This window comes from Genypterus blacodes, unplaced genomic scaffold (genome assembly GCF_046128005.1).
Source record: "Genypterus blacodes isolate CSIRO-AG114 ecotype Tasmania unplaced genomic scaffold, CSIRO-AGI_Gbla_v1 ptg000003l_1, whole genome shotgun sequence".
NCBI lineage: Eukaryota > Metazoa > Chordata > Actinopteri > Ophidiiformes > Ophidiidae > Genypterus > Genypterus blacodes.
The window spans coordinates 5,071,459-5,093,804 of NW_027466817.1; the positions used below are offsets into that span (position 1 = coordinate 5,071,459).

At 40.9% G+C, this 22,346-nt stretch overlaps 5 protein-coding genes across 5 annotated transcripts; all 5 read left to right on the forward strand.

Annotated features, from left to right (window-relative positions):
* The first annotated feature begins 754 nt into the window (after positions 1-754).
* LOC142992852 (complement C1q and tumor necrosis factor-related protein 9A-like) lies at positions 755-3,004 on the forward strand. The gene is made up of 5 exons (XM_076143379.1): positions 755-800; positions 969-1,022; positions 1,209-1,262; positions 1,470-1,523; positions 1,613-3,004. The coding sequence occupies exons 2-5, from the start codon at positions 986-988 to the stop codon at positions 2,008-2,010; spliced, it is 543 nt and encodes a 180-aa protein (XP_075999494.1). The 5' UTR covers positions 755-800; positions 969-985; the 3' UTR covers positions 2,011-3,004.
* Positions 3,005-4,667: 1,663 nt separating this feature from the next.
* LOC142992859 (complement C1q and tumor necrosis factor-related protein 9B-like) lies at positions 4,668-5,648 on the forward strand. Its single transcript, XM_076143392.1, has 2 exons — positions 4,668-4,791; positions 4,938-5,648. Exons 1-2 carry the CDS (start codon positions 4,755-4,757, stop codon positions 5,345-5,347), a joined length of 447 nt encoding a protein of 148 aa, XP_075999507.1. The 5' UTR covers positions 4,668-4,754; the 3' UTR covers positions 5,348-5,648.
* Positions 5,649-12,092: 6,444 nt separating this feature from the next.
* Positions 12,093-13,778, forward strand: polr2i (RNA polymerase II subunit I). Its single transcript, XM_076143066.1, has 6 exons — positions 12,093-12,256; positions 12,421-12,475; positions 12,629-12,702; positions 12,821-12,895; positions 13,182-13,233; positions 13,412-13,778. The coding sequence occupies exons 1-6, from the start codon at positions 12,195-12,197 to the stop codon at positions 13,472-13,474; spliced, it is 381 nt and encodes a 126-aa protein (XP_075999181.1). The 5' UTR covers positions 12,093-12,194; the 3' UTR covers positions 13,475-13,778.
* Positions 13,779-14,153: 375 nt separating this feature from the next.
* On the forward strand, positions 14,154-15,730 carry pglyrp5 (peptidoglycan recognition protein 5). Its single transcript, XM_076142593.1, has 4 exons — positions 14,154-14,311; positions 14,417-14,612; positions 14,769-14,887; positions 15,099-15,730. Exons 1-4 carry the CDS (start codon positions 14,224-14,226, stop codon positions 15,263-15,265), a joined length of 570 nt encoding a protein of 189 aa, XP_075998708.1. The 5' UTR covers positions 14,154-14,223; the 3' UTR covers positions 15,266-15,730.
* Positions 15,731-18,676: 2,946 nt separating this feature from the next.
* On the forward strand, positions 18,677-19,906 carry foxg1c (forkhead box G1c). The gene has a single exon (XM_076145006.1). It carries the CDS (start codon positions 18,677-18,679, stop codon positions 19,904-19,906), a length of 1,230 nt encoding a protein of 409 aa, XP_076001121.1.
* The last annotated feature ends 2,440 nt before the right edge of the window (positions 19,907-22,346 follow it).

Genomic DNA, 22,346 nt, shown 5'->3' on the forward strand with positions numbered 1-22,346 from the left:
ACATTTTTTCAGGTGTACTAAATACGCCAAAAGCTGTGGTATTGGTGCTAAGGACTATAAGACATTTGGGGGCGGCAGTGGCTCAGTCTGGAGGGTTGCCGGTAGCTGAAGGGTCGCCGGTTCGAGTCTCAGGAGGACCAACATAAAACGATGTACGATGGGCTGGTGGCTGGAGGGATGCCGGCGCATGTCCTGGGCACTGCCGAGGTGCCCTTGAGCAAGGTACCTAACCCCCAAATTGCTCCCGGGCAGCTCCCCTCACTCAGCATCTCTCCGCATTAATTGTTGTATATGGACCTTATTAACATGTATGGGGGTGTTTACGTGTGTGTGTGTGTGTGTGTTATGTATAATAATAATGCAATGCATACAAACTGAGTGAGGAGAAGAATTTCCCTTCGGGGATCAAAATAAAGTGTTTCTTCTTCTTCTAAAAAAAACATCTTAAAAACTCAATGTTTATTTGCTGTCACAGACTTTGACTTATCATCTCACTACGCAGGGATTTTAATTCCACTATATAGTCACGTGTATACAAAGACAAGCGACACATTTATAATAAAATAAGATGTTCAGGTTAAACTTGTGACCTCCTCTCATATGATCAATACTATAGTACAGAAAGATAAGTTGGCTATAGGAACGGTAGCAAAACTAGTCGAGGCAAGATCGTACCTCGGAGGGTTTTACGTACCAGTCTCTGTTAGTGCTTGCAAACCGGAAAATCCACATTTGTAAATTCCCATTCTGTCAAGATGCCAGAGGTGAGCAGACACAACTCCGGTGCAAGGTTGCAGCAGGTAAAGAGCTCTTTGCTGTATTTACTTTGTTCAAGCCTTGTTGTAGAGTTATTTTTACATCATCAGGTTGAATGGATTTATCTCGCTTTGGTGATTGAAACAGGAAATTCCAAAGGGCAAACTACCATACTGGACTTCATATTGTTCCCAATTTGATTTCCTTTTCAGACAATTTAACCATCATCATGGGTGGCTGCTTTGGGAGAAAGGCTGGTAAAGCTGGTTAGTGCATTTTAACTATCATTACCTGCAAACATTTTGACTCCAATCATTGTCAGCGACAGTCTACCTTATGTATGAAATGCAAGAAAGTGATAAACATTACAACAAAACATCCTGTAGTTACATCACCCATGTAATTATCATCAGTTATCAGCCAGAAATGTATTGACTTTACATTATCAACAGAGCCCAGTCCAGATACTCCAGAGGTAAAGCGTGTTGATCCTCCACCTCAGCCAGGTGAGTCTCTGTGATTAAGTGAGTAAAGACTTTTATCATTGCTCATACTGACTATCATCATGGTACGTGTGGCGTTGAGGAGTCGGCACACCAATCATTGGATTTCACTTAGATTCAGTATCCTTTTGATTCTACCTTTACAAAATGAAAGACTACACAACACTATAATATAACAACATTATTCATCATCATCATCATCATTGACAGATCCCTGTCCAGAAGCTAAGCGTGGTGATCCAGATCCTGAGACTCCTGAGCCAAGTAAGTCACAGTGGTTATGTGGGGAAATGGTGAAAATGTGTTCATTAATGCACAGATTAGGGAGTTAATCTGTTTGATCACCCTTACAGGGACAGTAATTGCCTTCACGGCCAAACTGAACATCGCTGGCAGCACACCGTATCACTCTGGCGTCCTGAAGCTGGTGGACGTGCTGTTGAACGAGGGAGGAGGCTACAGTCCTGACTCAGGCGTCTTCACCTGTCCTTTGGAGGGCCTGTATCACTTCACTGTGCACATGTCTGTGTGCGGAAGAGCTCAGTGTGGCATATTCAAGAACGGCGAGAGTGTAGCTTCAGTTTATCACACAAGTCTGCCAGATAAATGTTGCCAAGTGGCCAGTGTCAGCAGCGTGGTCCAGCTGAGTGAAAACGACAAGGTCTGGGTCAATTTATGGGGTCATGGCCGACATGAGATCATCGCTACAGAAGATAATGATACTGTCTTTGTTGGGTTTTATTTGGGGTAACAGGGCAGCCTCAGTATGTCAGGTAGTCAGTAATTCATGTACTTACAGGCAAATGCATACATACATTGCATATTTGTGGAAAAATTATTAAGCCTATGGGTAAATCTAACATAATATATATATTATCTATTCCTCATTGTGTTTTGCATATATGCACTATACAAAAATTGCAATAGGTAGTACACAAAACTGTTTTCATATGTTTACTTTTCATAATTATAAATTTCAGTCTTTCACGTAGAGTTTGGGAAGTTTATAATTTACTTGGTGATTGATCTGATCTGTCCAATACATCAGCAACAGATCATCCACAGGAACATCATTTGTAAGCAGCATGCTGTCTTAACATGATACATGTTACAACAGACATGTGGCTGAACATGTTTGGCTGCATGTTTTAGTGTAAAGCTGCACAATAATTTGCATATTACTTTGACCTGAAGCAACTCTCCCCTTTACTATCAAAACAAATGTATGACACTGTTAGAATTTGTTGTCAAAGTCAAATTATTACAACAGAGACGTTGATCACTCCTAGTACACATTTTCCTTACTGTATATTTGTCTTAGTTTGAGTTTTTTGTTACAAAAAGTGCAAACACTTGTATTTTTCATGTTTTGAGATATTTGCAGTGCTGAGACAAGTGACACAAAGAGCTCAGTTAATATATTTAATTTAAATCTTGTATGTTGATAGGGTCTGGCTATTACTAACACTATTCTGGACTAAGAGTTCATGTTTTTAACCACTTAAATGTACCTGTGTTGGGATTGGAATGTTATTTATTAGATTTTCATGTGAATTTTGTATTTGCCTTTATTTATGATTTGGTGACCAACCTGTATGTTTTGTGTTATTTGTGTTGTGTTATTTTGTTTTCTTTTGATGTTAATCATGTCTTTTTCTATTACTTGTACTACATTCTATACATGTTCTGTTTTTCTTGATGTATGTTATACTTGAAACTATATACTGAAACATAAAAAGTACATTTTTGACGTCTGCAAGTTGTTGAAAATCCAATAAACAAGTTTGGCAACAAACAACAACAATCACAGGATGAAAGAGAAACATTCAGAGTATTATCTCATTTTGCATTTTCTAAACACCACAACTTCCTCTGACTCCACTCCCCACTGCAGAAACACTATGCAATTAGTGAGCAGACAAGAATCTCTGGTGTCAGTCTGCTGGAGAGAATACAGAATCCTGTCAAATGATGAGGCGCCTGCAACAGTTTGTGCATGCAGCTATCTTTTACTTCTCACTGGTCACTAACATGCTTGAATTTGAATAATAGAAGTAGATTCATGAGTCATTCAACCACTGAACAGTTGAGTGATATAATTCCCGTTGTCAGTTTGTCATCTGAAGCAGTAACAGACCTTTCCCTGCTTGATGCCAATGCTAAAATCCTGTTATTGTCATAGTAATATTATTCGGTATCATTCTTTACATACATTTGTCCAATGAATCATTTGTTGAATTGTTCCACAATAACAATCAGTATCTTAGCAAAACCTTTCATCAAGCTACATCAGCAGGTCCCACTGCAAACCAGAATAACAGCTTCTGTCTCTGCCTGCCAAGACTTGACACAGCACTCTTAAGCAAGGCAGCAACAGGTAAGAGGCTTTTGAACAGTTTCAGTTTTTGTAGTTTTGAAGTCTATTCAAAATGATTTGGAAATGTGTGATTTGGCTTCTTGTGAGAAATTGTAAATGTTTGTAACAGTAAGACAATTCAGAGGTTGACACATACTACTTTCAAATACTTTGCTGAACATGTCTAAGGCTTCTCTCAGAGTAGTTTAGCATAGTTTAGCAACTATATAGAGCGGGCATGTCCAAAATATGGCCCGCAGTGTGTGTGTGTGTGTGTGTGTGTGTGTGTGCCTGTGCCTGTGCCTGTGCCTGTGCGTGTGCGTGTGCGTGTGCGTATGCGTATGTGTTTGTTTGTTTGTTTGATTTGCATGGAATCTGTTGTGGTGATGAAAGAGGATTATGTTCAAACACACTACAAAACGAAACATCAGTCCTACATTTGGTACACAAGTTAAACATCTGATGGCGAGCAAGGAGCAGCTTCACTGCTCCCATTGAGTAAACTGCTGCTCCCATCATTGATGAGTAAAAATAGATGACACAGTTAGTATTTAAAGTGTTTGACAAGCTCATCCTGTAATACTATTTATTTACCCCTCCCTTCCTTTATAAACATTACTTTTCTGCATCGTTTACTGTCGCATTATTGAACTTCTGAACCTCTTTAAGATTCTGAAAAGGCAAGAATAACTTGAAGGGCCGCAAGAAAGAAACCCTCAGGGCTGCTGGACAGTTGTTGATTGAGACTCACGGCCTTTTCCTTCCCTTGATATTTTCTCCTCTTCTTAGTTTGAACAGTTTTTTGAATGACAGTTTGAAAGAATATTTCTGTATTAAAACTAAGCTACAGAGATGCCCACTGCAATATGTGAGCACATCAATAAACTGCTGTGATGTAAATAGTTAAACTGTTCGGTAATGTCGTATCGTTATTTTGATATGAAATGAATGTTTCTTGTCTAAAAAAAACAGTTTTTCTTCGGGTGTAACTGTTAATATTAATTGTTTTCCTTATCTGGCCTACAACCCAAACCCACTTCTCTAACACTTCTCAGATTAAAGATTTCCTTCATGTAAGCCACTCAAGTTGCTGAAAGTTCAGCATCTTTATTATCTTTACCACAGAAACAAACGTGGTCATGGCGTCTGAATCCGGCACTAGAGGAAACACCACAGGTAAAAAAAACAATACATGTTATCTGATCTAATTTGAGATGCTTGTCTTTAGTTGCTCAACATTGAAAGTTGCAGACTTCAACTTCCTGTAACCTCCTGTAATGATTAGATGATGACTCGTGACTAAATAATGTCGCCCACTGCAGTCAGGCCTGTAGCCTTCACAGCCAAACTGAGAATGGACGACAGCTTCCCCAGCAACTCCGGTGTGCTTAAGTTTGGAACCGTGCAAGTGAACCAGGGAGGAGGCTACGATGGTGACACAGGCATCTTCACCTGCCCCGTCAACGGCCTCTATCACTTCTTTGTGCACATGGCCGTGTACCAACGTGGACAGTGTGCCATATTTAAGAACGGCGAGAAAGTTGTAGTTGCGCGTCACACTAATCTACCAGATACACTCAGTTATAAATGCAGCCAAGTGGCCAGCATGAGCAGTGTGGTCAAACTGTCAGAAAATGATGAAGTTTGGGTAAATGTAGATGGTCAAGGTCCCCAGGAAATCATTGCCACAGAGGATAATGATACCATCTTTGCTGGGTATTACGTAAGGTAAAGCTAGGTTAGCAATACGATAAAAGCTTTGCCTCTTATCTTCTCCTATATTCATCACATTCACACTCTCATAACTTTTCCTTCAGGACCGCACCAAGCTATGATTTTACTCATTTCATTAGATTTTTTTTGCTCACGAACTTGAAAACATTATATTTTAACAGGATTTGCAAACACTAACTTTTTCTTTTTGCAAATACTTAAGTTGGTGGGGATGTCATACAACCGTTAGCCAGTCAGAGAAATATATATAAGGATACTTAGATTTGTCATTGAAATAAATTAATCTGATGGTGAAACAAGGCTTGAAGTCGATCTTTGTCTTTCTTGTCATTTTTTTCTGAGAAGGAATCAAAGGGGGGAGTCTGAATTCAAATGCACTGTGTATTGTAATATCTAACTGAACGTCAATGATCTATTTTGTGATCAACATATAAGAGCACTTTATGACTTTATGACTTTATGACGAGTAATAAAGTATCTTAAGAGCAACAACTGTGCAAAAAATAAAATGAAAACACACAAAATTCCTTCACAGGAAGGAGAATAATGTGACAGGTACAGTAATTACGTTTTTGGCTAAACTGAACATCGCTGGCAGCACACCGTATCACTCTGGCGTCCTGAAGCAGATGAACGTGCTGTTGAACGAGGGAGGAGGCTACAGTCCTGACTCAGGCGTCTTCACCTGTCTTTTGGAGGGCCTGTATCACTTCACTGTGCACATGTCTGTGTGCGGAAGAGCTCAGTGTGGCATATTCAAGAATGGCGAGAGTGTAGCTTCAGTTTATCACACAAGTCTGCCAGATAAATGTTGCCAAGTGGCCAGTGTCAGCAGCGTGGTCCAGCTGAGTGAAAACGGCAAGGTCTGGGTCAATTTATGGGGTCATGGCCAACATGAGATCATCGCTACAGAAGATAATGATACTGTCTTTGCTGGGTTTTATTTGGGGTAACATGGCAGCCTCAGTATGTCAGGTAGTCAGTAATTCATGTACTTACACACAGTACATACGGTATGTAGTATAGTATAAAGTGATGCCATATATGTCTGTATGCAAACCTGTGACATGCTTATATTGTTATATTAAATATTTTGTTCTTTAAATATGTTGCATATTTGTGGAAATTGGGGGTAAATCTGACATACTATATAATGTCTATTCCTCATTGTGTTTTGCTAATATGCACTATACAAAAATTGCAAATATATGTTAAATAGGTGGGACACTTACTGTTTTCATATGTTCACCATGCAGTTTTACACATACAATATATTATATGTAAATTAACTACATCATAGTTGCCTACATTATTATAATTTCTAGTCTTTAACAAAGAGTTTTGGAAGTTTGTAATTTACTGAGCGATTGATCTGATCTGTCACACATCTGACACATACACTTTGCTTTTGAATTTGTTAGTTATAAATGCAGCCAAGTGGCCAGCATGAGCAGTGTGGTCAAACTGTCCACACTGGAACAGTTTCCCAGGAACCCATGCTTTGGCAATGCTTGGTGATTAGATTAGGTTCCTGGGAACCCATGGTTGGGTACCTCTGTGGCAATGGAAGCATTGCCACAGAGGACAATGGTACCATCTTTACTGGGTAATACATTAGGGAACGCCGACATTCTTGGTCAATATATAAACAGCTTCAGTCTCCTAGCATATTCATCACATTCACACTCTCATCACTCTCCCTGCAGGACAGCAACAGGTAGGCTCCGCACCAAGCTACACTTATTTCTTATTTCATTTGGATTTTTTTTTTACTCAAAGGATGATTCAAATGAAGTTGGATTTGCAACACTTAACTTATCTTTTTGCAAATACTTGAGTTGGTGGTGATGTCATACAGCCATTAGCCAAAGTCAGAAAAATATATTGAGGGATAGTTACATTACATTACATTACGATCATTTTGGCAGACGCTTTTATCCAAAGCGACTTACATTACATTATATTACCACCCTTCGCAGAGGGGGGAGCAATTGAGGGTTCGGTGCCTTGCTCAGGGGCACCTCGGCAGGGACTCGAACCGGCAACCCTCCGGTTCTTAAGCGGAAGCTCTACCCACTCGACTACTGCCTCCCTTAGTTAGATATGTTATGGAAATTAATTAATGAAGATGATTTGAAGACGATCTTTGTTTTTTTTGTAATTTATTTCTGAGAAGGAATCAAAGTTCTGTGGGGTCTGGACCGCTCGAGTTGCTGGGAGGGACAGACAGATACACAGACAGACAGGTTGGGGTTCAGAGCTGTGGGTGAAGTTAGGGAGTGACAGGATGGAATGTGTGCTTCATTATTTCATATATGTGTGAGAAGTTTCAGTGCATGCATTTTTTTAAATTGTAAGGGTAGACAATGCTGTAATTTTCCCATTACAAGATAAGATATCAGTTATCAAAAATGTAACATACACTTTGAGATTCATTGTTTTTAGATGTTTTACATGGCAAAACAACTTAAATAGTAAAAATGAAAATCTGAAAAGGATTCAAGACATAAGTGAAGAAGAACTGAACAATGATATTTTTTGTCAAATGCTGGAAAGTCACCTTGTTTGATAGAATGGTTTTTGATAAAAAGATAGTAAAAGAAAACAGAAATGTGTTTTCAAACCAAGTCTGAATTCAAATGCACTGTGTATTGTAATATCTGACTGAACATCAATAATCTTTTTTGTTATCATCTTCCTGAAACTGGTTTGATTGAAATGATAAGAATATTAATTAATGATAATTAATGAATGTTTATCATTTTTTCAGAACCACGGCATCTTCAACTAAGGCACCTGACACCTTCTCCGATGAAGGTAACAAAACTGGTAAAATAACATTGATTTAAGTATCATTAATTGTCTCCATATAACTAGAGTTTGTCAGTTAATACACCCACATGTCCTGGAAGTGGAGGCAAGTCAGCATCTTTTCTTTTCATTTTAATTTTCTCCCTCGGGATAAGCTTATCTTTTCTGATAAATATCAGTGTCAGTAGGTCCACAGGAAAGCAACAAGTTGGTTGAACATCACCACTCACTGCACAGTGTGGATTTAAAACAAGACCCTCTCTGCTTTTATGAAGTACTATTACATATAGAACGGGATGTGGTCTTACCACATCCAAGTAATATCAAAATATCACTCTAATCACCAATCTTACTCTGTTTTGTTCTCTCTTGAAGGACCTGTTGCCTTCACGGCCAAGCTGAACATCACTGACAGCTACCCAACTCACTCTGGTGTGCTGAAGTTTGAAACCGTGCTGGTGAATGAGGGAGGAGGCTACAGTCCTGGCACGGGCATCTTCTCCTGCCCTGCGGACGGCCTCTATTACTTCACCCTGCATGTGTCTGTGTATGGGCGTGCCCAGTGTGCCATATTCAAGAACGGCCAGAAAGTGGTCTCTCTGTATCACACCAACCTGCCTGACAAACGCAGCCAGTTGGCCAGTATCAGCAGTTTGATCAAACTGGCTGAGAGAGATGAGGTCTGGGTTGACATCCCGGGACCTGACAAAAATGACATCTTTGCAACTGAAGACAATGATACAGTCTTCACTGGGGTGCGCTTTGGCTAATGATGTCACTGTCAAGATTGTCAATAAAGGTTTTGATTGCCTTTATGCCAACCAACAACACAAACAGTGGAATGTTGAATGAATAACAAGGGAAGTTTATTCAAAATGTAATTGAATGATACTTTGTAATTTGCATGAATAAATGCAATCTTAAACCTTAGTGAACTTTCTTTATTGCATCATTTATCATCATTATCATTGCCATACAGGACAATGATACCATCTTTGCTGGGTATTATGTAATGTAAAGTCCGCAGTCAGTGCATGACATGATCAAACAACAGCACTGTACTCAAGTATTTCATGAAATGTTGCCAAATTCTCTGTCTCTTGTCTTCTCACACAGATATCAAATTCATGAAGCACAACCTCATTTATACGTCCTCACATAAATGTCTCCAGTTCTAAATGTTATCATAAAGTAGATACTGCAGACACACAATCCATTGTGTGACTCCCGGCCCTGACCCATCGCTGGTGAACCCCTCCACCTGACTCCCACCTCTGTAAATCTTGTTTGCAGTTATTCTGTCTGCACTGTATCTTTGTCTGTCCTTCTCAGCTACTGAAGCTGGTCAGACCCTGCAGAGAGCTCTCATTCCTTATCAGAATTAAACCACACGAAAGACAAAGAGTTCTTCGTTCACCATTTTAGATAGAGGAATGAAATTAAACTAATGAATAACTTGAGAAAGCAGCTTTGTTTTCAGTGGGAACACACAAGTCAAACAGTAACTTTATGACACAAAAGTGACACAAATTGCTTGATAAATTCACGTGAAAAACAGATGTGCTATTGAAACAAATAAATGCCCTCTGAAATGACTGTCCTCTTACTGTCACAGAGCCCCCAAACTCAGTGTCTCAGTGTGCCAGTGTCAAGGTCCAGCATAAAGTCCTGGAAACCCTCACCCACCGCTTCCTCCACCTCTCCCAGGTCCACCTCCTCCTGCTGCTACTCCTCAGATCAGTGGGAAACACGTAAACATGTAGCTGCTTCTTGTCCCTTATTTTATCTCTTTTGTTTTCTGTTTTCTTTACATATTTTACCAGATCTAATGAAAGGGTAACTATTCAGAAATTTGATCTCAAGCGCACAAAATACAGACAACGACTAAACCTCTGTTTAAAATGGAGTCTCTGTGAGAGCAGTGAAGCATTTTGAGAATGGCTGCATGTCGTTGCACCAGGAAACGTCTGTAGCGGCAGGAATGTGGAGAATCTTTACTAATAAGCAGCTCTTTTCACCAGTTAGCACCGGTGAATGTTTGGATTACTGGAATGGCTGAATGTCGATGACAGAAACATGGATGCATTGATTGATTGTCCTCCACTGTATTTTCACCCGAAATTCAGTTCACTGTGTGTAAATTCTTGCACCTTTCTTATAATGATTGTATTTCCGTGTGCATCTAAAAGACAAATAACCAATCTCCCTTGTAACTTAGGTCAATGCTTGGAGGCAAAGCTCAAAACAAGTAGAGCTCTGCAAACCGGAAAAGCAGCTTCAATCTGCGTTTCTGCCTTCTGCCCTCACAGCACTCTGCTGCAGGACAACAACAGGTAGGACCTCTCTGCTCTAAGCTGTCTGACTCAAAAGATTTATCGAAAGAAAATAGTTGAAAACAGTATATTTTGACAGGATTGCAGAAGAATAACCTTAATTTTCAAGAGACGCAATGGACTACATTTCCCATGATTCTTTGTTGTTGTGACTCAAATGATGTTCGGTCTGGCACGTGACTACAAAGCAGGAATGCATTTGTAAACCAAGTCTGAATTGAAACTCACTGCGTGTAAGCTAATGTAGGACCAAAACGCAGAGATGTCCTGTTAAAAGCCACAAAAACGTTACTGAAAACACTGTTAACCTGTCTCTTTCAGCAGACGTTTCTCGCTCCTTCATCAGAACTCTAAGTCATGGCATCTGAGTCCAGGCGTGGTGACAACGTTTCTCCATCTCCTGGTAAAATAAAAGCATTAGTTTAAATATCATCAAGTGTCTCCATATCACTAAGGTTTGTCAATTTATAAACCCACAAACAGGATGTGTTCTTAAACAGTTATGTTCTATATAAGATAAGATAAGATAAGATAAGATGAAAGTTTATTATCCCGAGGGAAATTAGTGCCATACAGTATACTGATCTTAACCCGACATTCTACTTTGCATGAAGTTTAGTACAACAACCAAGTAATATCAAAATATCACTCTAATCGCTGTTTCTTGTACATTTTGCTCCCCTTAAGGAAGAACTGTCGCCTTCACAGCCAAATTGTGCATCTGTGACAGCTACCCATGTGACTCTGGTGTGCTGAAGTTTGCAGAAGTGTTGGTGAATGAGGGAGGAAGCTACAGTCCTGACACGGGCATCTTCTCCTGCCCCATGAAGGGTTTCTATCACTTCACTGTGCATGTGTCTGTGTATGGGCGTGCCCAGTGTGCTATATTTAAGAATGGTGAGAAAGTGGTTTCTCTGTATCACACCAGCCTGCCTGATAAATGCAGCCAAGTGGCCAGTATCAGCAGTGTGATCGAACTGGATAAGAGAGATGAGGTCTGGGTTAACATCCCGGGACCTGCCAAAAATGACATCTTTGCAACTGAAGACAATGATACAGTCTTTACTGGGGTGTGTTTGGGCTAATGATGTCATTGTGAAGATTGTCAATAAAGGTTTTGTTGCCTTTATGCCAACCAACAACACGAGCGGTGAATGATACTCTGTGCTTTTGCATGAATAAATGTTATCTGAAACTGAAGTGAGCTTCTTTAATGCATTTTATACTAAAAAAATATAGGTGTATATAGAATATAAAACACATCTGGTTGTAATATATAATCCTCAAACAAAGTGGTAAATGTACATGATTTTTCAATAACTTTTTTTTCAGCTATATTACAAATTGTCTGCTGATTCCAAACTAATCAATTTGAGCCAGATAGTGAATTTATTAGTTGCGAATTGGCAAATTGACATTTCGGCAACATATATGTAATATGTCCCTCGTTAATAATTATTGTTTCCCTGGGAAAAAACGTGAAATAATCCCTTCCTTTAATTAGAATGTGTGGTGTTATATTGACCTCCAACCGCTAGGTGGCGATGATTGAAATGTACACTTACGAGGGTGTAGGAGAGAGTTCACGCATGCGTAGACGGTGTGTTTTCAAACAGCAACTTGTGCTACCGGCGCCAGTCCCTTTACAGAGTATTTGTTTTGTTATTTTTGGTCGAATTTGTGAGTTTACTGGTCATTCTAATGGATATAGACACAGGCACATATGAACCAGGGTTTGTTGGAATACGGTTTTGTCAAGAATGGTGAGTTTTCCTCCCGAACTGCTTGTGTAATACGTTTAATTAGCTTAGCTCCGTGTTAGCCTTAAACAGCGGACTCTAATCCAGATGATGCTGAATCTGATCGCGGAGCATTTTGAATCATTAAACCCTTTTTTGAAACACTAAAGACGGGTTTTGTTTTCCAGTAACAACATGTTATACCCAAAAGAAGACAAGGAAAACCGAATCCTCCTCTATGCGGTACGTATGTCACAAAGACACTTCAGAGTGTCTTGTTGCTTGCTTGTGAGAGTTCTTTCAGACTAGCTGACTCTCTCACTGCCTGACTGCTTGTTAATATGCCTATTATACGTCCACCCTCCATCCTTTCATGTAAATCTCTCCAACCCTCAGTGCAGGAACTGTGACTACCAGCAAGAGGCCGATAACAGCTGCATCTACGTTAATAAGATCACCCACGAGGTCGAGTAAGTACCAAAACAAAACCCACACAGCCACACATTGTATTGGTGTTGAAATTTGTAATGTTTTGTATTTGCCAATAGGGCTCTAAGTGATCCTACTTCCTCCTCTATCTCTCTCCAGTGAGCTGACACAAATCATTGCTGACGTATCGCAGGATCCAACACTACCAAGAACAGAGGACCACCCCTGTCCCAAGTGAGTGTCTCCATGCTCCCTGGATCAAAATCATTCTCTGGTCACGCTCCCCAAACTTCTTATGACTTTGGTGGTAGTAGCTATTGTCTTCCTTAGTTTGTGTCTGCAAACATGGTGTCCATATAATGAAGCATGTCAGTCTTTTTAAAATATGAATTCATCATTTATATAATACTGCAAAATATCTGAAGTATTACAAATTACGAAACTTAATTTTCAAATGTAATGTGAGCTATTTGTGTTACTGTATTTTCTAACGTTGGTCTCATTCCGTGTCACTTCACAGATGTGGCCACAAGGAGGCAGTGTTCTTCCAGTCTCACAGTATGAAGGCTGAGGTAATGATTATTTTAGACTCAATCTTTTGCATAAACGCATGAATAAGTTTACTGGAGTTGAGAGACACTGTGGAATTATAAAGGTCCAGTGTCTGTATTGATAGGTTCAGATGTAGATACGATGTTTTCCTCATTATTGGTTGTAAGCCTGCAGTGTTTTGTGTTCTTCCCCATCCAGGATGCCATGAGATTGTATTACGTCTGCACAGCCCCTCACTGTGGACACAGATGGACAGAATAAAGACGACGACGATGAAGAGCTCTCACATTGGCATCAACATTGTTTCCCTGTAGAAAGGAAATCAGCCACTTTGCAGCTCCATCATTTTTTATAGTTTTATAACAGCCAGAAACCAGCAGACAGTTGTGAAAGGAGGCACACGCAAAGTCAAAGTGACTTGTTTTCCAATAGCAGAACTGTTGATGTGTGTGTGTGTATCAACCCCCATTGAATGCCATCTTGATAATGTATTCCTATTTTTTTAACTCCATCATTTCATTTTATTTTCAAGTGTGAATTGTAAAAATAAAAGCCAGTTGTTTAAAAGGCTTCTTTTGCTGTCCTTTTGTTCCATACTATAAATGATCTACGCCTTGTTTACAGTACCAGACTGCATTGTTAGGACCCTAATTATTCATATCCGGGCTATGCGTGTCTTTAATTTATTTATCTTTTATTTAACCAATGCTGCATAACCACATGGCCAGTTTCTATCCTCACAGTCATGTGATGGATGACATTTGAAAGCAGTCATGCCTTAGCTGTCACTTCTTCTGTCATAAGTGGAATGTTGACGGTGTAGCTGCCACTTCCTCTTCGTCAAAACGCAGTTGTATATTCCAGCCTGTTGAGCAACCGCAGCCAGTCGGACAGCATGACCTGCTGGAAATTAACGTGTGTGCTCATGTCTTGTATGCCCATGCACCCAGGAAGTACAGGGAAGGTGTAATTCCCATAACCACACCTCCTGATGCAAACAAACGGCTTTGATGAGAAAGCTGTTAAAAAGCACGGGAACACTGCGCTGCGCTGCCACTCACACTGAGGCTGCTGTGTGTGACATTATGGACCAAACAGGTAGGAGAACACACAGATACTACACCACACAGAATGCTCCCAATTATAGTCATATTTCCATTACTGACGAGTCAAAGCATTTCTCATTTTTACTTTGTTTTTCAGTGAAGGTTGTGTCTCGGTTGCAGTGGGGAGCCGTTGCTCCTAAACCATGGGAGACACTTAAAGGCTCTGCCCAGAGAGTGATCATCCACCACACAGCCCTCGCTCACTGCAGAGGCCTCAGTGATTGTAAGCAGCAGCTGCTCAGCATACAGGCCACGCACATGAAAGAAAGAGGCTTTGCTGATATTGGATATAAGTGAGTAGCTCTGTTACCTTCAGTGATCAAGCTGTCAAACTGAATGAATGATTCATTATCCTAGGCATGTTTATATTTGATGTATAGTAGTTATGTCATAATGTACATGCATGTGTGCACAATAGCGTACTAAAGCATACTTTTCTTTATTTTCAGTTTCCTTGTTGGGGGTGATGGCACCGTGTATGAGGGCCGTGGCTGGGGTGTGGTAGGAGCACATACCAAAGGCAATAATCATGATTCTTTGGGCATCGCCTTCATGGGAAACTTCAACGGTAAGTAGTGCAGATTTCTGTTGCATCAAAAACCTTGAAGTGTTAAAAAGCTGCTGGGAGAATGAAGTTGGACACACATTGAGCAATGAGGGGCAGCTTTGAGTCAGATCACTCCTCTTGGACTCGAGTCACACACATTCACACACACAGTCACACTCATTATGACTTGTTTAGGACTCTGAACTCAAATGGACTTTGGTTTTGGTTGCAGAGGACACACCAAGCACAGAAGCCATATCATCAGTCAATCAACTCCTGAGGTCCGGAGTGTCCCAGGGACACTTGCAGCCCAAGTTTGTCCTGCTTGGACACAGAGATTTGGCTAATACAGCGTGTCCTGGAGACAAACTGTACTCTTCACTCGGAAGCCTGATGTAACTTCTCCCAGCCTGACTGTCATGTCCTGTCTCATACAGCAGAGGACGCTATTACTCCGATATGGTGACACACATAGACTGAGTTGAATAATAACTACACACTAGCAAATGCATTTTTTTTGGCTTTTGTTGAATATTGTTTTTTTAAAGACAGCATCTGACACTACAATGACAATTTTTGAGATTATATTTATACATATAGAAGGGAAGACAATAAATTAATAGGCAAAAGAAAGAGAGAACGAAAATGCACTTTAATTTCAATATCTTATTCTGCCATTAAGTCTTTCAAAACATTTTATTTGAACACTGTTTCAACCTATTAAGTCATATGTTGTATTGTTACTTGAATCGATGGTCACAATATGTGTTTAGTTTACATTGCTATTACTATACTTTGCTATTAGACAAACCTCATTGTTTTGGGATTCCCATTCTTTGGGATAATAAAAAAAATAGCATCATCGTCATCTCGTGCTGTTGTTTTTGTTTGTTTGTTAGTTTGTTTGCTGTTATCAGACAGAGGCCAGAGACTACAGAGTGGTTGAGATACACAGAAGCGACTCCTCCAATGAAATCTATCCAGTCATGATCACAGACAGATATTGTCTCTGCGATGACGGTCCTCACGTTAATGTCCTCAGGCCGCCATGCAAAATACAACATTCTAGGCAACACAAGACACGAAATCAAACATTTGGGTGAGGAAATGATCCAAGGGGATTACAAGTGTTGAGACAACGATGTGTGCTTGCTGCAGTGCAAGAAACATTCCCAACAAGTGCTCACTTGTGCAGGACAGGGATTATGGAGAGAGAGGGGAGGGGAGGGGAGGGTGGGGGAAGACGTATCAAATTGAGTAAAAGAAGGTAAAAGGTAAGAGATAAGACGGGTAGTTCCGCTCCTTGTTCCTGATTGGCATGTCCACTGTAAAAAGAAAAGAAAAGAAAAAAAGGTTTAACAGTTAATATATGGATATGAACTGTAATAATCAGGATAACAAACAACAAATAAAGCTTAAAGAAAGAATAATTACAGCTGTGAGCAAAATTGGAGATGAAACAAAAAAAGACCAATCAAATCAATGTGTCTGTGTGCATTTACAGATATGTGGAATGTTTCATATTATTAGCTAAGCTCTCATATAGTAAACATTTCTTTAGTGAAGAAGGTGTGTGGAGGCTGTGACTGTAATTAGTTGAAAGATAATAACTGGATAAGATGATCAGACATTTACATCACATTCCTCATCTAACTGGCCTTGAAATCCTGCTTTACTTTGACCATAATGGAAACATAATTGATTATTAAATGGAACTGAGATCTGCACTTAATACTAAAACTAACTGGTGGCAACTACACAACATCTTAGTTGTTCCTGTCCCCCCTCTCTCTCTCTCTCTTTCTCTCTCTCTCTCTCTCTCTCTCTGTTCCACCCACAGCTGATTTACGCAAGATTTACTGTATAGTTACATTATATGACTGCCAGTGTTCACAGTCTTTATATTTTAATGGTTATTTTAATAGTTTTACTCTTTTTGCCCCACTTATAGCACTGTAACAGGTCAGACCTGTATTTTCACCTTCACACTCCTCACCTTCATTCTTATTGGCACTGATTGAGTTTCGGGTGTGTGTGTGGAGTGGTTTGGTGTGTGTGTGTGTGTGTGTGTGAGGAAGAGGTATTGGGGCTACGGGTGATGTAGGTGCTGATTGTAGGCAGGTGTGATTAATTGAGTCTTAATTGTTGCCACATGCAGAGAACACTGCTGCCTCTCATCCTCCCTGTTGCTCTGTGCAAACTGATCTGAATATTGATGTGAGAAGCAACCAACCTGTTACTTATGGACTCTTTCCAACCAAACACGCTTGACCTTGACCTTGACCTGCACTGACCCATCAATAACACTGTGACTGCTGTCCCTTCCTTTTTTTCTAGTAAAGGATATCAATTATTGTGGGACGGCAGTAGCTCAGTCCATATGGATTCAGCATGGGAACCGGAGGGTCGCTGGTTCGAGTCCGGAATGGACCAAGTAAGTGGACTGGTAACTGGTGAGTTGCCAGTTTCCCTTCAGGACACTGCCAAGGTGCCCCTGAGCAAGGCACCAAACCCCCAACTGCTCCATGGGTGCCGTATAATGGCTGCCCTGCACCCCCTCTGTAATGCATGTGTTTGTGTGTGTGTGTGATATGAGGGGGTGCAAGATAAATTTCAAATGCATGCGATTTGCTGTGAGTTGCATGCAAAATGAAGATTAATAAAGTATACTAAATCTTATTGTTGCATTGTTTTTGAATACACTTATACAATAATAATATTGTGTTTTTAAAAAACATGGGTCCACTGCAAGCACCCCATATATACATTTAACAGTTAGGCCATTCTGGAATATTAGACACAGAAAATGTTGAAGTTATTTATTGTCATCTAATGTTAATATGATTAAACACGTTTTTGGGATGTACCAACAGGAATAGGGGCCGTACATTGTTCTAACATAGGCCCCACACATCTGGAGGCCGAACTGCATATCAGTTAATGCTGCTCTTAAATGATACATAATCCCAAATAAATGGTTTTTTTTAATTGAAAGTACAGAAAGCGTTTTTAAAAACACAAATTGTCTGACACAGTTTGTCGCCTACAGGCTTCTTCTGTCCGTTTCCTTTTTTAAGTAGTTCTGTTTGTTTGGTCTGTGCTTCTACCAGACAAGATCCTCTCCAGTCCACACCTGTGACTAATTCGTTCTTTTTGATCGGCATTTTGCCAAGTTATGGTGTCAACTGCAGTGCGCGGAGAGGAGGAGGAAGAGGGGGGGGGGAAGAGGAGGAGAGACCCCAGAGGGCACAGGGAGCACGTGAGTGGCTGAGTCACGGAAGTGTTCGGATTGAACCCGAGAGTTCACCGATCAGTCACGAAGATTGGCAAAACATAAATATGAAATAAAATAAAATAAAATAAAATAAAACTTTTTCCTCATGAATAACTGCATTTGTTTTCCTTTATCATAAATGTTACTATATTCAAATAAAGGAACAGCCCAAAATGAAATATTGTGGGGGTGGATTTTGACACCATAACTGTTAAACTTCTCATATTTTACTGTTTGTAAAGATGATTGACTGGCTTAAGTTTAGAATCTATAGCAATTAACAGAGAGAGAGAGAGAGAGAGAGAGAGAGAGAGAGAGAGAGAGAGAGCGAGCGAGCGAGCGAGCGAGAGAGAGAGAGAGCACTGCTTTCTCAGGTAAATCGTCCTGCGCTCTTGCTGATCATGCGCACACATGGTGGCTCATTGGGGGCCAGAGAGTCTGTGGCTCCTCAGCACTTTGGATCGACGCATCTTTGCTCAAGTGACGCGCTCGATCTGCTCTGATCAACCGAACTACTACCACATTTCAATTCAGCGATGGAAGATTTTAAAACTCCGGAGCGATTATTCCACAAGTCCTCTTTCAGCATCAGCAGCCTGTTGTGGAGACGAGAGGAGGTGATGGGAAACCAGGAGGCTGCTTCACCCTCACAGAAGCTCCAGCGCCCCGCAGACAAGCCGGCTCCGGAGGAAAACTTTGTTAAAAAGTGCGACAAAGCCAAAGCAGAAACTAAACCGAACACGGCGAACAACAAAGCGGAAGGAAGAAAAGGAGACGCGAAGAAGAGCGGAGGAGCGGAGGAAAGCGTCAAACCTGAGAAGCCGCCGTTCAGTTACAACGCGCTCATCATGATGGCGATCCGCCAGAGTCCGGAACGGAGACTTACACTCAACGGAATCTACGAGTTCATCATGGACAACTTCCCTTACTACCGTCAGAACAGACAAGGCTGGCAGAACTCCATCAGGCACAATCTGAGTCTGAATAAGTGTTTCGTGAAAGTGCCGCGCCATTACGATGACCCGGGCAAAGGCAACTACTGGATGCTGGACCCGTGCAGCGAGGACGTCTTCATCGGGGGCGCGTCGGGGAAACTCCGGCGCAGAGCTTCGGCCGCCGGCGCCAGGACCAAACTCGCTCTGAAGCGGGGAGGAGGTGGCCGGTTGATGTCTTCCACCGCGGCGACCAGCGTGACCCTTGCCGCGGCGGGGTCGTTTTACTGGCCGGTGCCGCCGTTTCTTCCTCTCCAAACGCCGGTGCGCGCACACCTCGGCGGAGCGGGGTCCCCCTACCTGGGCGGCGTCCACCCGCGGTTCTCCAACCACGCCGCGTCCGTGATGTCGCAGTCCCGGTCCAGGGCTACGACGAGCGCCGCCGCGGAGGCCGAGCGGTTCGTACAGACGCGGCAGGAGATGTCGTACATCGGCGTCAGCTGCGCGCAATCGCGTCGCCATCACCAGATCGGCACACACGCTTGCGCCGCGTTCTCCGCGTCCATCCCGGCGTGCACCTTGCCTCTGACGGATCCCTGCTCTTTTAATATGATCTCAGGACAAGCCAGCTACTTCTACTCGCACCAGATCCCCTGCGCCGCCGCGTTCAGCCAGCAGTGCCCGGAGGAGTGCGCAGCATCCAAGACGCACCCGGGACCGTTTGGATCCAAAGCAAACCCGCACCCTGACATCGGCTCCTGCTGTAGCGACTTTACAAACTACTGCCCACAAATCAACGCGAGTCCTCCTTTGTCCTGGAACATAGAAAAATAGCCACAAAAGCAACAAAAAAAAAAAAAAACACCAAAGCGTAAATACTTCCTGTGTAGAATTTAGATGAATCAAACTTGGAAATCAAACTTATAAAGAAGGATCACGGCCTCCTGTATTTCAAAAAAAAGGAGCATCTGTACATTTTTCACTATCTTTCAATAATATATCCCATAATATTTGCCTAATCTGCTTACTTTATTCAAGAGAAGGACGTATCTAAATTGAAATTGATCATGTTTTTTGCACTATAAATGCTTTTAGGGTTTAAAGCATGTTGTGCATTTGTGTCAACAAAAGTGTCTGACCCGTTTCAAATCAATTAAGTTCATATTTTCTGTGCACGTATTTGCAAAAGTGCGCGCAAATATCCAGTGACGTGATCGAATGTTTACTATCAAAATTATAGATAAAGGCAACTGGGTCTGAAAAAACGGTTTTCTTCATTAAAAAGCGTTATTTTGTATTTACACTAATTGCTACTTGCATCGTTTCTCGTCCCTTCATTTACTTTTCGCGTAGATGTTTGCACTTGTCAGTAGAAATAAAAGTGAAATTTGCGCCCTATTCCAGTTTTAGGCCTCGCGCACTAAATTTCAAACAGAACATAATTTAACAGTAACAAATAATTATCAGCATGAAGACCAATATTGTTTTTTGTTTTCAAAACCGATAATATTAATCAAATATTGAGGCAGATAACTGAAGCAGCGGATCAAAGCATGAGAAAGATTACATATTTAAAACAAAAATTCTGGTGTCCTTTAAGAATAGTCAAATTCAAATGTATATGGACTTTAAATTTACTTTTATATGTGTTTTTGTCCTGCCTTTTAATTGTTCAAACATTTATTATTTTAAATCATTTTGAACCAATTTCAGTTCAAACATAAACACACCTATTTCAATACAATTACCTGTATTTCAACTGTTATATTTTATTTAGATTTTTACCTTTTGTATTTATTTCAGTCGTGGTCTAATACGACTATAAGGTCACTCTGTACTCCTCTTGTGTGGATTCATTTTCCATATAATGATATTTCTGAACTCCTACTGTGCGGCTCAAATGCAGACAGCAGATCAAACAGCAGAAACTTCCATCAGGAAACACGTTGGACAAAGAGCACACACACACACAGAAACACAGACATTTTCACTCCTAATCTCATTGATCTATCTTCTGTTTCACCCTGCAGCCAATGACATCACCGCCTCTTCAACTTCCCCTCACCTTTCCCGCCAGTCCCCTCTGAGATGGGAATTAATAATCATAATAATAAAAAAAATACATGTATGGTGATTAGAGATTGCAGCAGTTTTCTGGATGGGTGCCTCCATGAAACAAAAGAGTCTTCTTTTTTTTTCATCAAAGGAGCCCGGGCCGCCACATGGCCGAGCCCCATGTCTGTAGCCCCAGCCGCCTGTGGTTAGAGCAGACTGGGCTGGATCAGGTAACTCTCAACTGCAACACTGTTGGCAAACTTGAAGCTCTAGATAGATATGAAGATAATAATATTTTCATTACTGGCATGATCATTTGTGGTCACAGGGTGGGGGGAGGCGGGGCGGGGGAGTGTGAATCATCAGGTTTTTGGTGTGAACTTTGACACCCTGAGGCATGTGTAAGTAGATACTGTTTGCCGTTATCATGTAATAAATAATCAGCGTCTTTAGACAGATTCTCTAATAAGCCACAGCTATAAATCACCACAAGCCGCTGGATCTGCAACACACTGTAAATCACCACGGACGGCTTTCATTTGGTCTTTGACGGAGTTTGACAAGTGGGGTGCTGAGATTGTGCAGTAATTTGTGCTCACTCACACATATCTGGATTTGTGTGTTTCTGACTCTTATCGCTTCACTTTATTGTCCATATAAGAGGAACATTCAGACTCAAACAGCACTTGTGTCATGTCAGGGGACCTTTTATATGTGTTGCTTTTTATTTTAGGCCTCTTAAGCCTCTTTCAGCTTTAATTGATTTTGACTGCTCATGATAAATGTAGCTTTACATTCTTTGTGTCATTTAAAAAGTGATGATGCAATCTTTAACTGTTTTGTGTTATATTCTTTACAGTCCAAACCCAGTAAATCAAAGAGAATGAGCACACTGATTCAATAAAGAACCTGTCAATCATCCTTTTCATGTCTTTGCGAGAATAAAGACATCCGAAGAGCCTTTTTGTAGACGAATTCTGTGTTGATTTAAAATGTAAGTTTTAGTGTATCCTCTGATCATTGATTGTAGTTGTTGCTGAAGGAAAAATGTCACTGTTAAATGTAAGTCATGATATTATAAACTGATTGACGAGTACAACAGATACACGATCTTACTCCTTGATGCGAGACCACAGTGTGATCTTATTGTGAATGTGCCTGTGTGTGTGTTGGCTCTGCCATGTGCTTACATGCCTGCTTGTTTCCATATATGCTACTT

Bases quoted from the DNA above. Each gene is read 5' to 3' on its own strand.
- LOC142992852 (XM_076143379.1), top strand. From the start codon at position 986: ATGGGTGGCTGCTTTGGGAGAAAGGCTGGTAAAGCTG. The intron at 1,023-1,208 runs GTTAGTGCATTT...CATTATCAACAG, and splicing joins GAGAAAGGCTGGTAAAGCTG to AGCCCAGTCCAGATACTCCA. The intron at 1,263-1,469 runs GTGAGTCTCTGT...CATCATTGACAG, and splicing joins TGATCCTCCACCTCAGCCAG to ATCCCTGTCCAGAAGCTAAG.
- LOC142992859 (XM_076143392.1), top strand. From the start codon at position 4,755: ATGGCGTCTGAATCCGGCACTAGAGGAAACACCACAG. The intron at 4,792-4,937 runs GTAAAAAAAACA...CGCCCACTGCAG, and splicing joins CACTAGAGGAAACACCACAG to TCAGGCCTGTAGCCTTCACA.
- polr2i (XM_076143066.1), top strand. From the start codon at position 12,195: ATGGATATAGACACAGGCACATATGAACCAGGGTTTGTTGGAATACGG. The intron at 12,257-12,420 runs GTGAGTTTTCCT...TTTGTTTTCCAG, and splicing joins ATACGGTTTTGTCAAGAATG to TAACAACATGTTATACCCAA. The intron at 12,896-13,181 runs GTGAGTGTCTCC...GTCACTTCACAG, and splicing joins GAGGACCACCCCTGTCCCAA to ATGTGGCCACAAGGAGGCAG.
- pglyrp5 (XM_076142593.1), top strand. From the start codon at position 14,224: ATGAGAAAGCTGTTAAAAAGCACGGGAACACTGCGCTGCGCTGCCACT. The intron at 14,613-14,768 runs GTGAGTAGCTCT...CTTTATTTTCAG, and splicing joins TTTGCTGATATTGGATATAA to TTTCCTTGTTGGGGGTGATG. The intron at 14,888-15,098 runs GTAAGTAGTGCA...TTTTGGTTGCAG, and splicing joins CTTCATGGGAAACTTCAACG to AGGACACACCAAGCACAGAA.
- foxg1c (XM_076145006.1), top strand. From the start codon at position 18,677: ATGGAAGATTTTAAAACTCCGGAGCGATTATTCCACAAGTCCTCTTTC.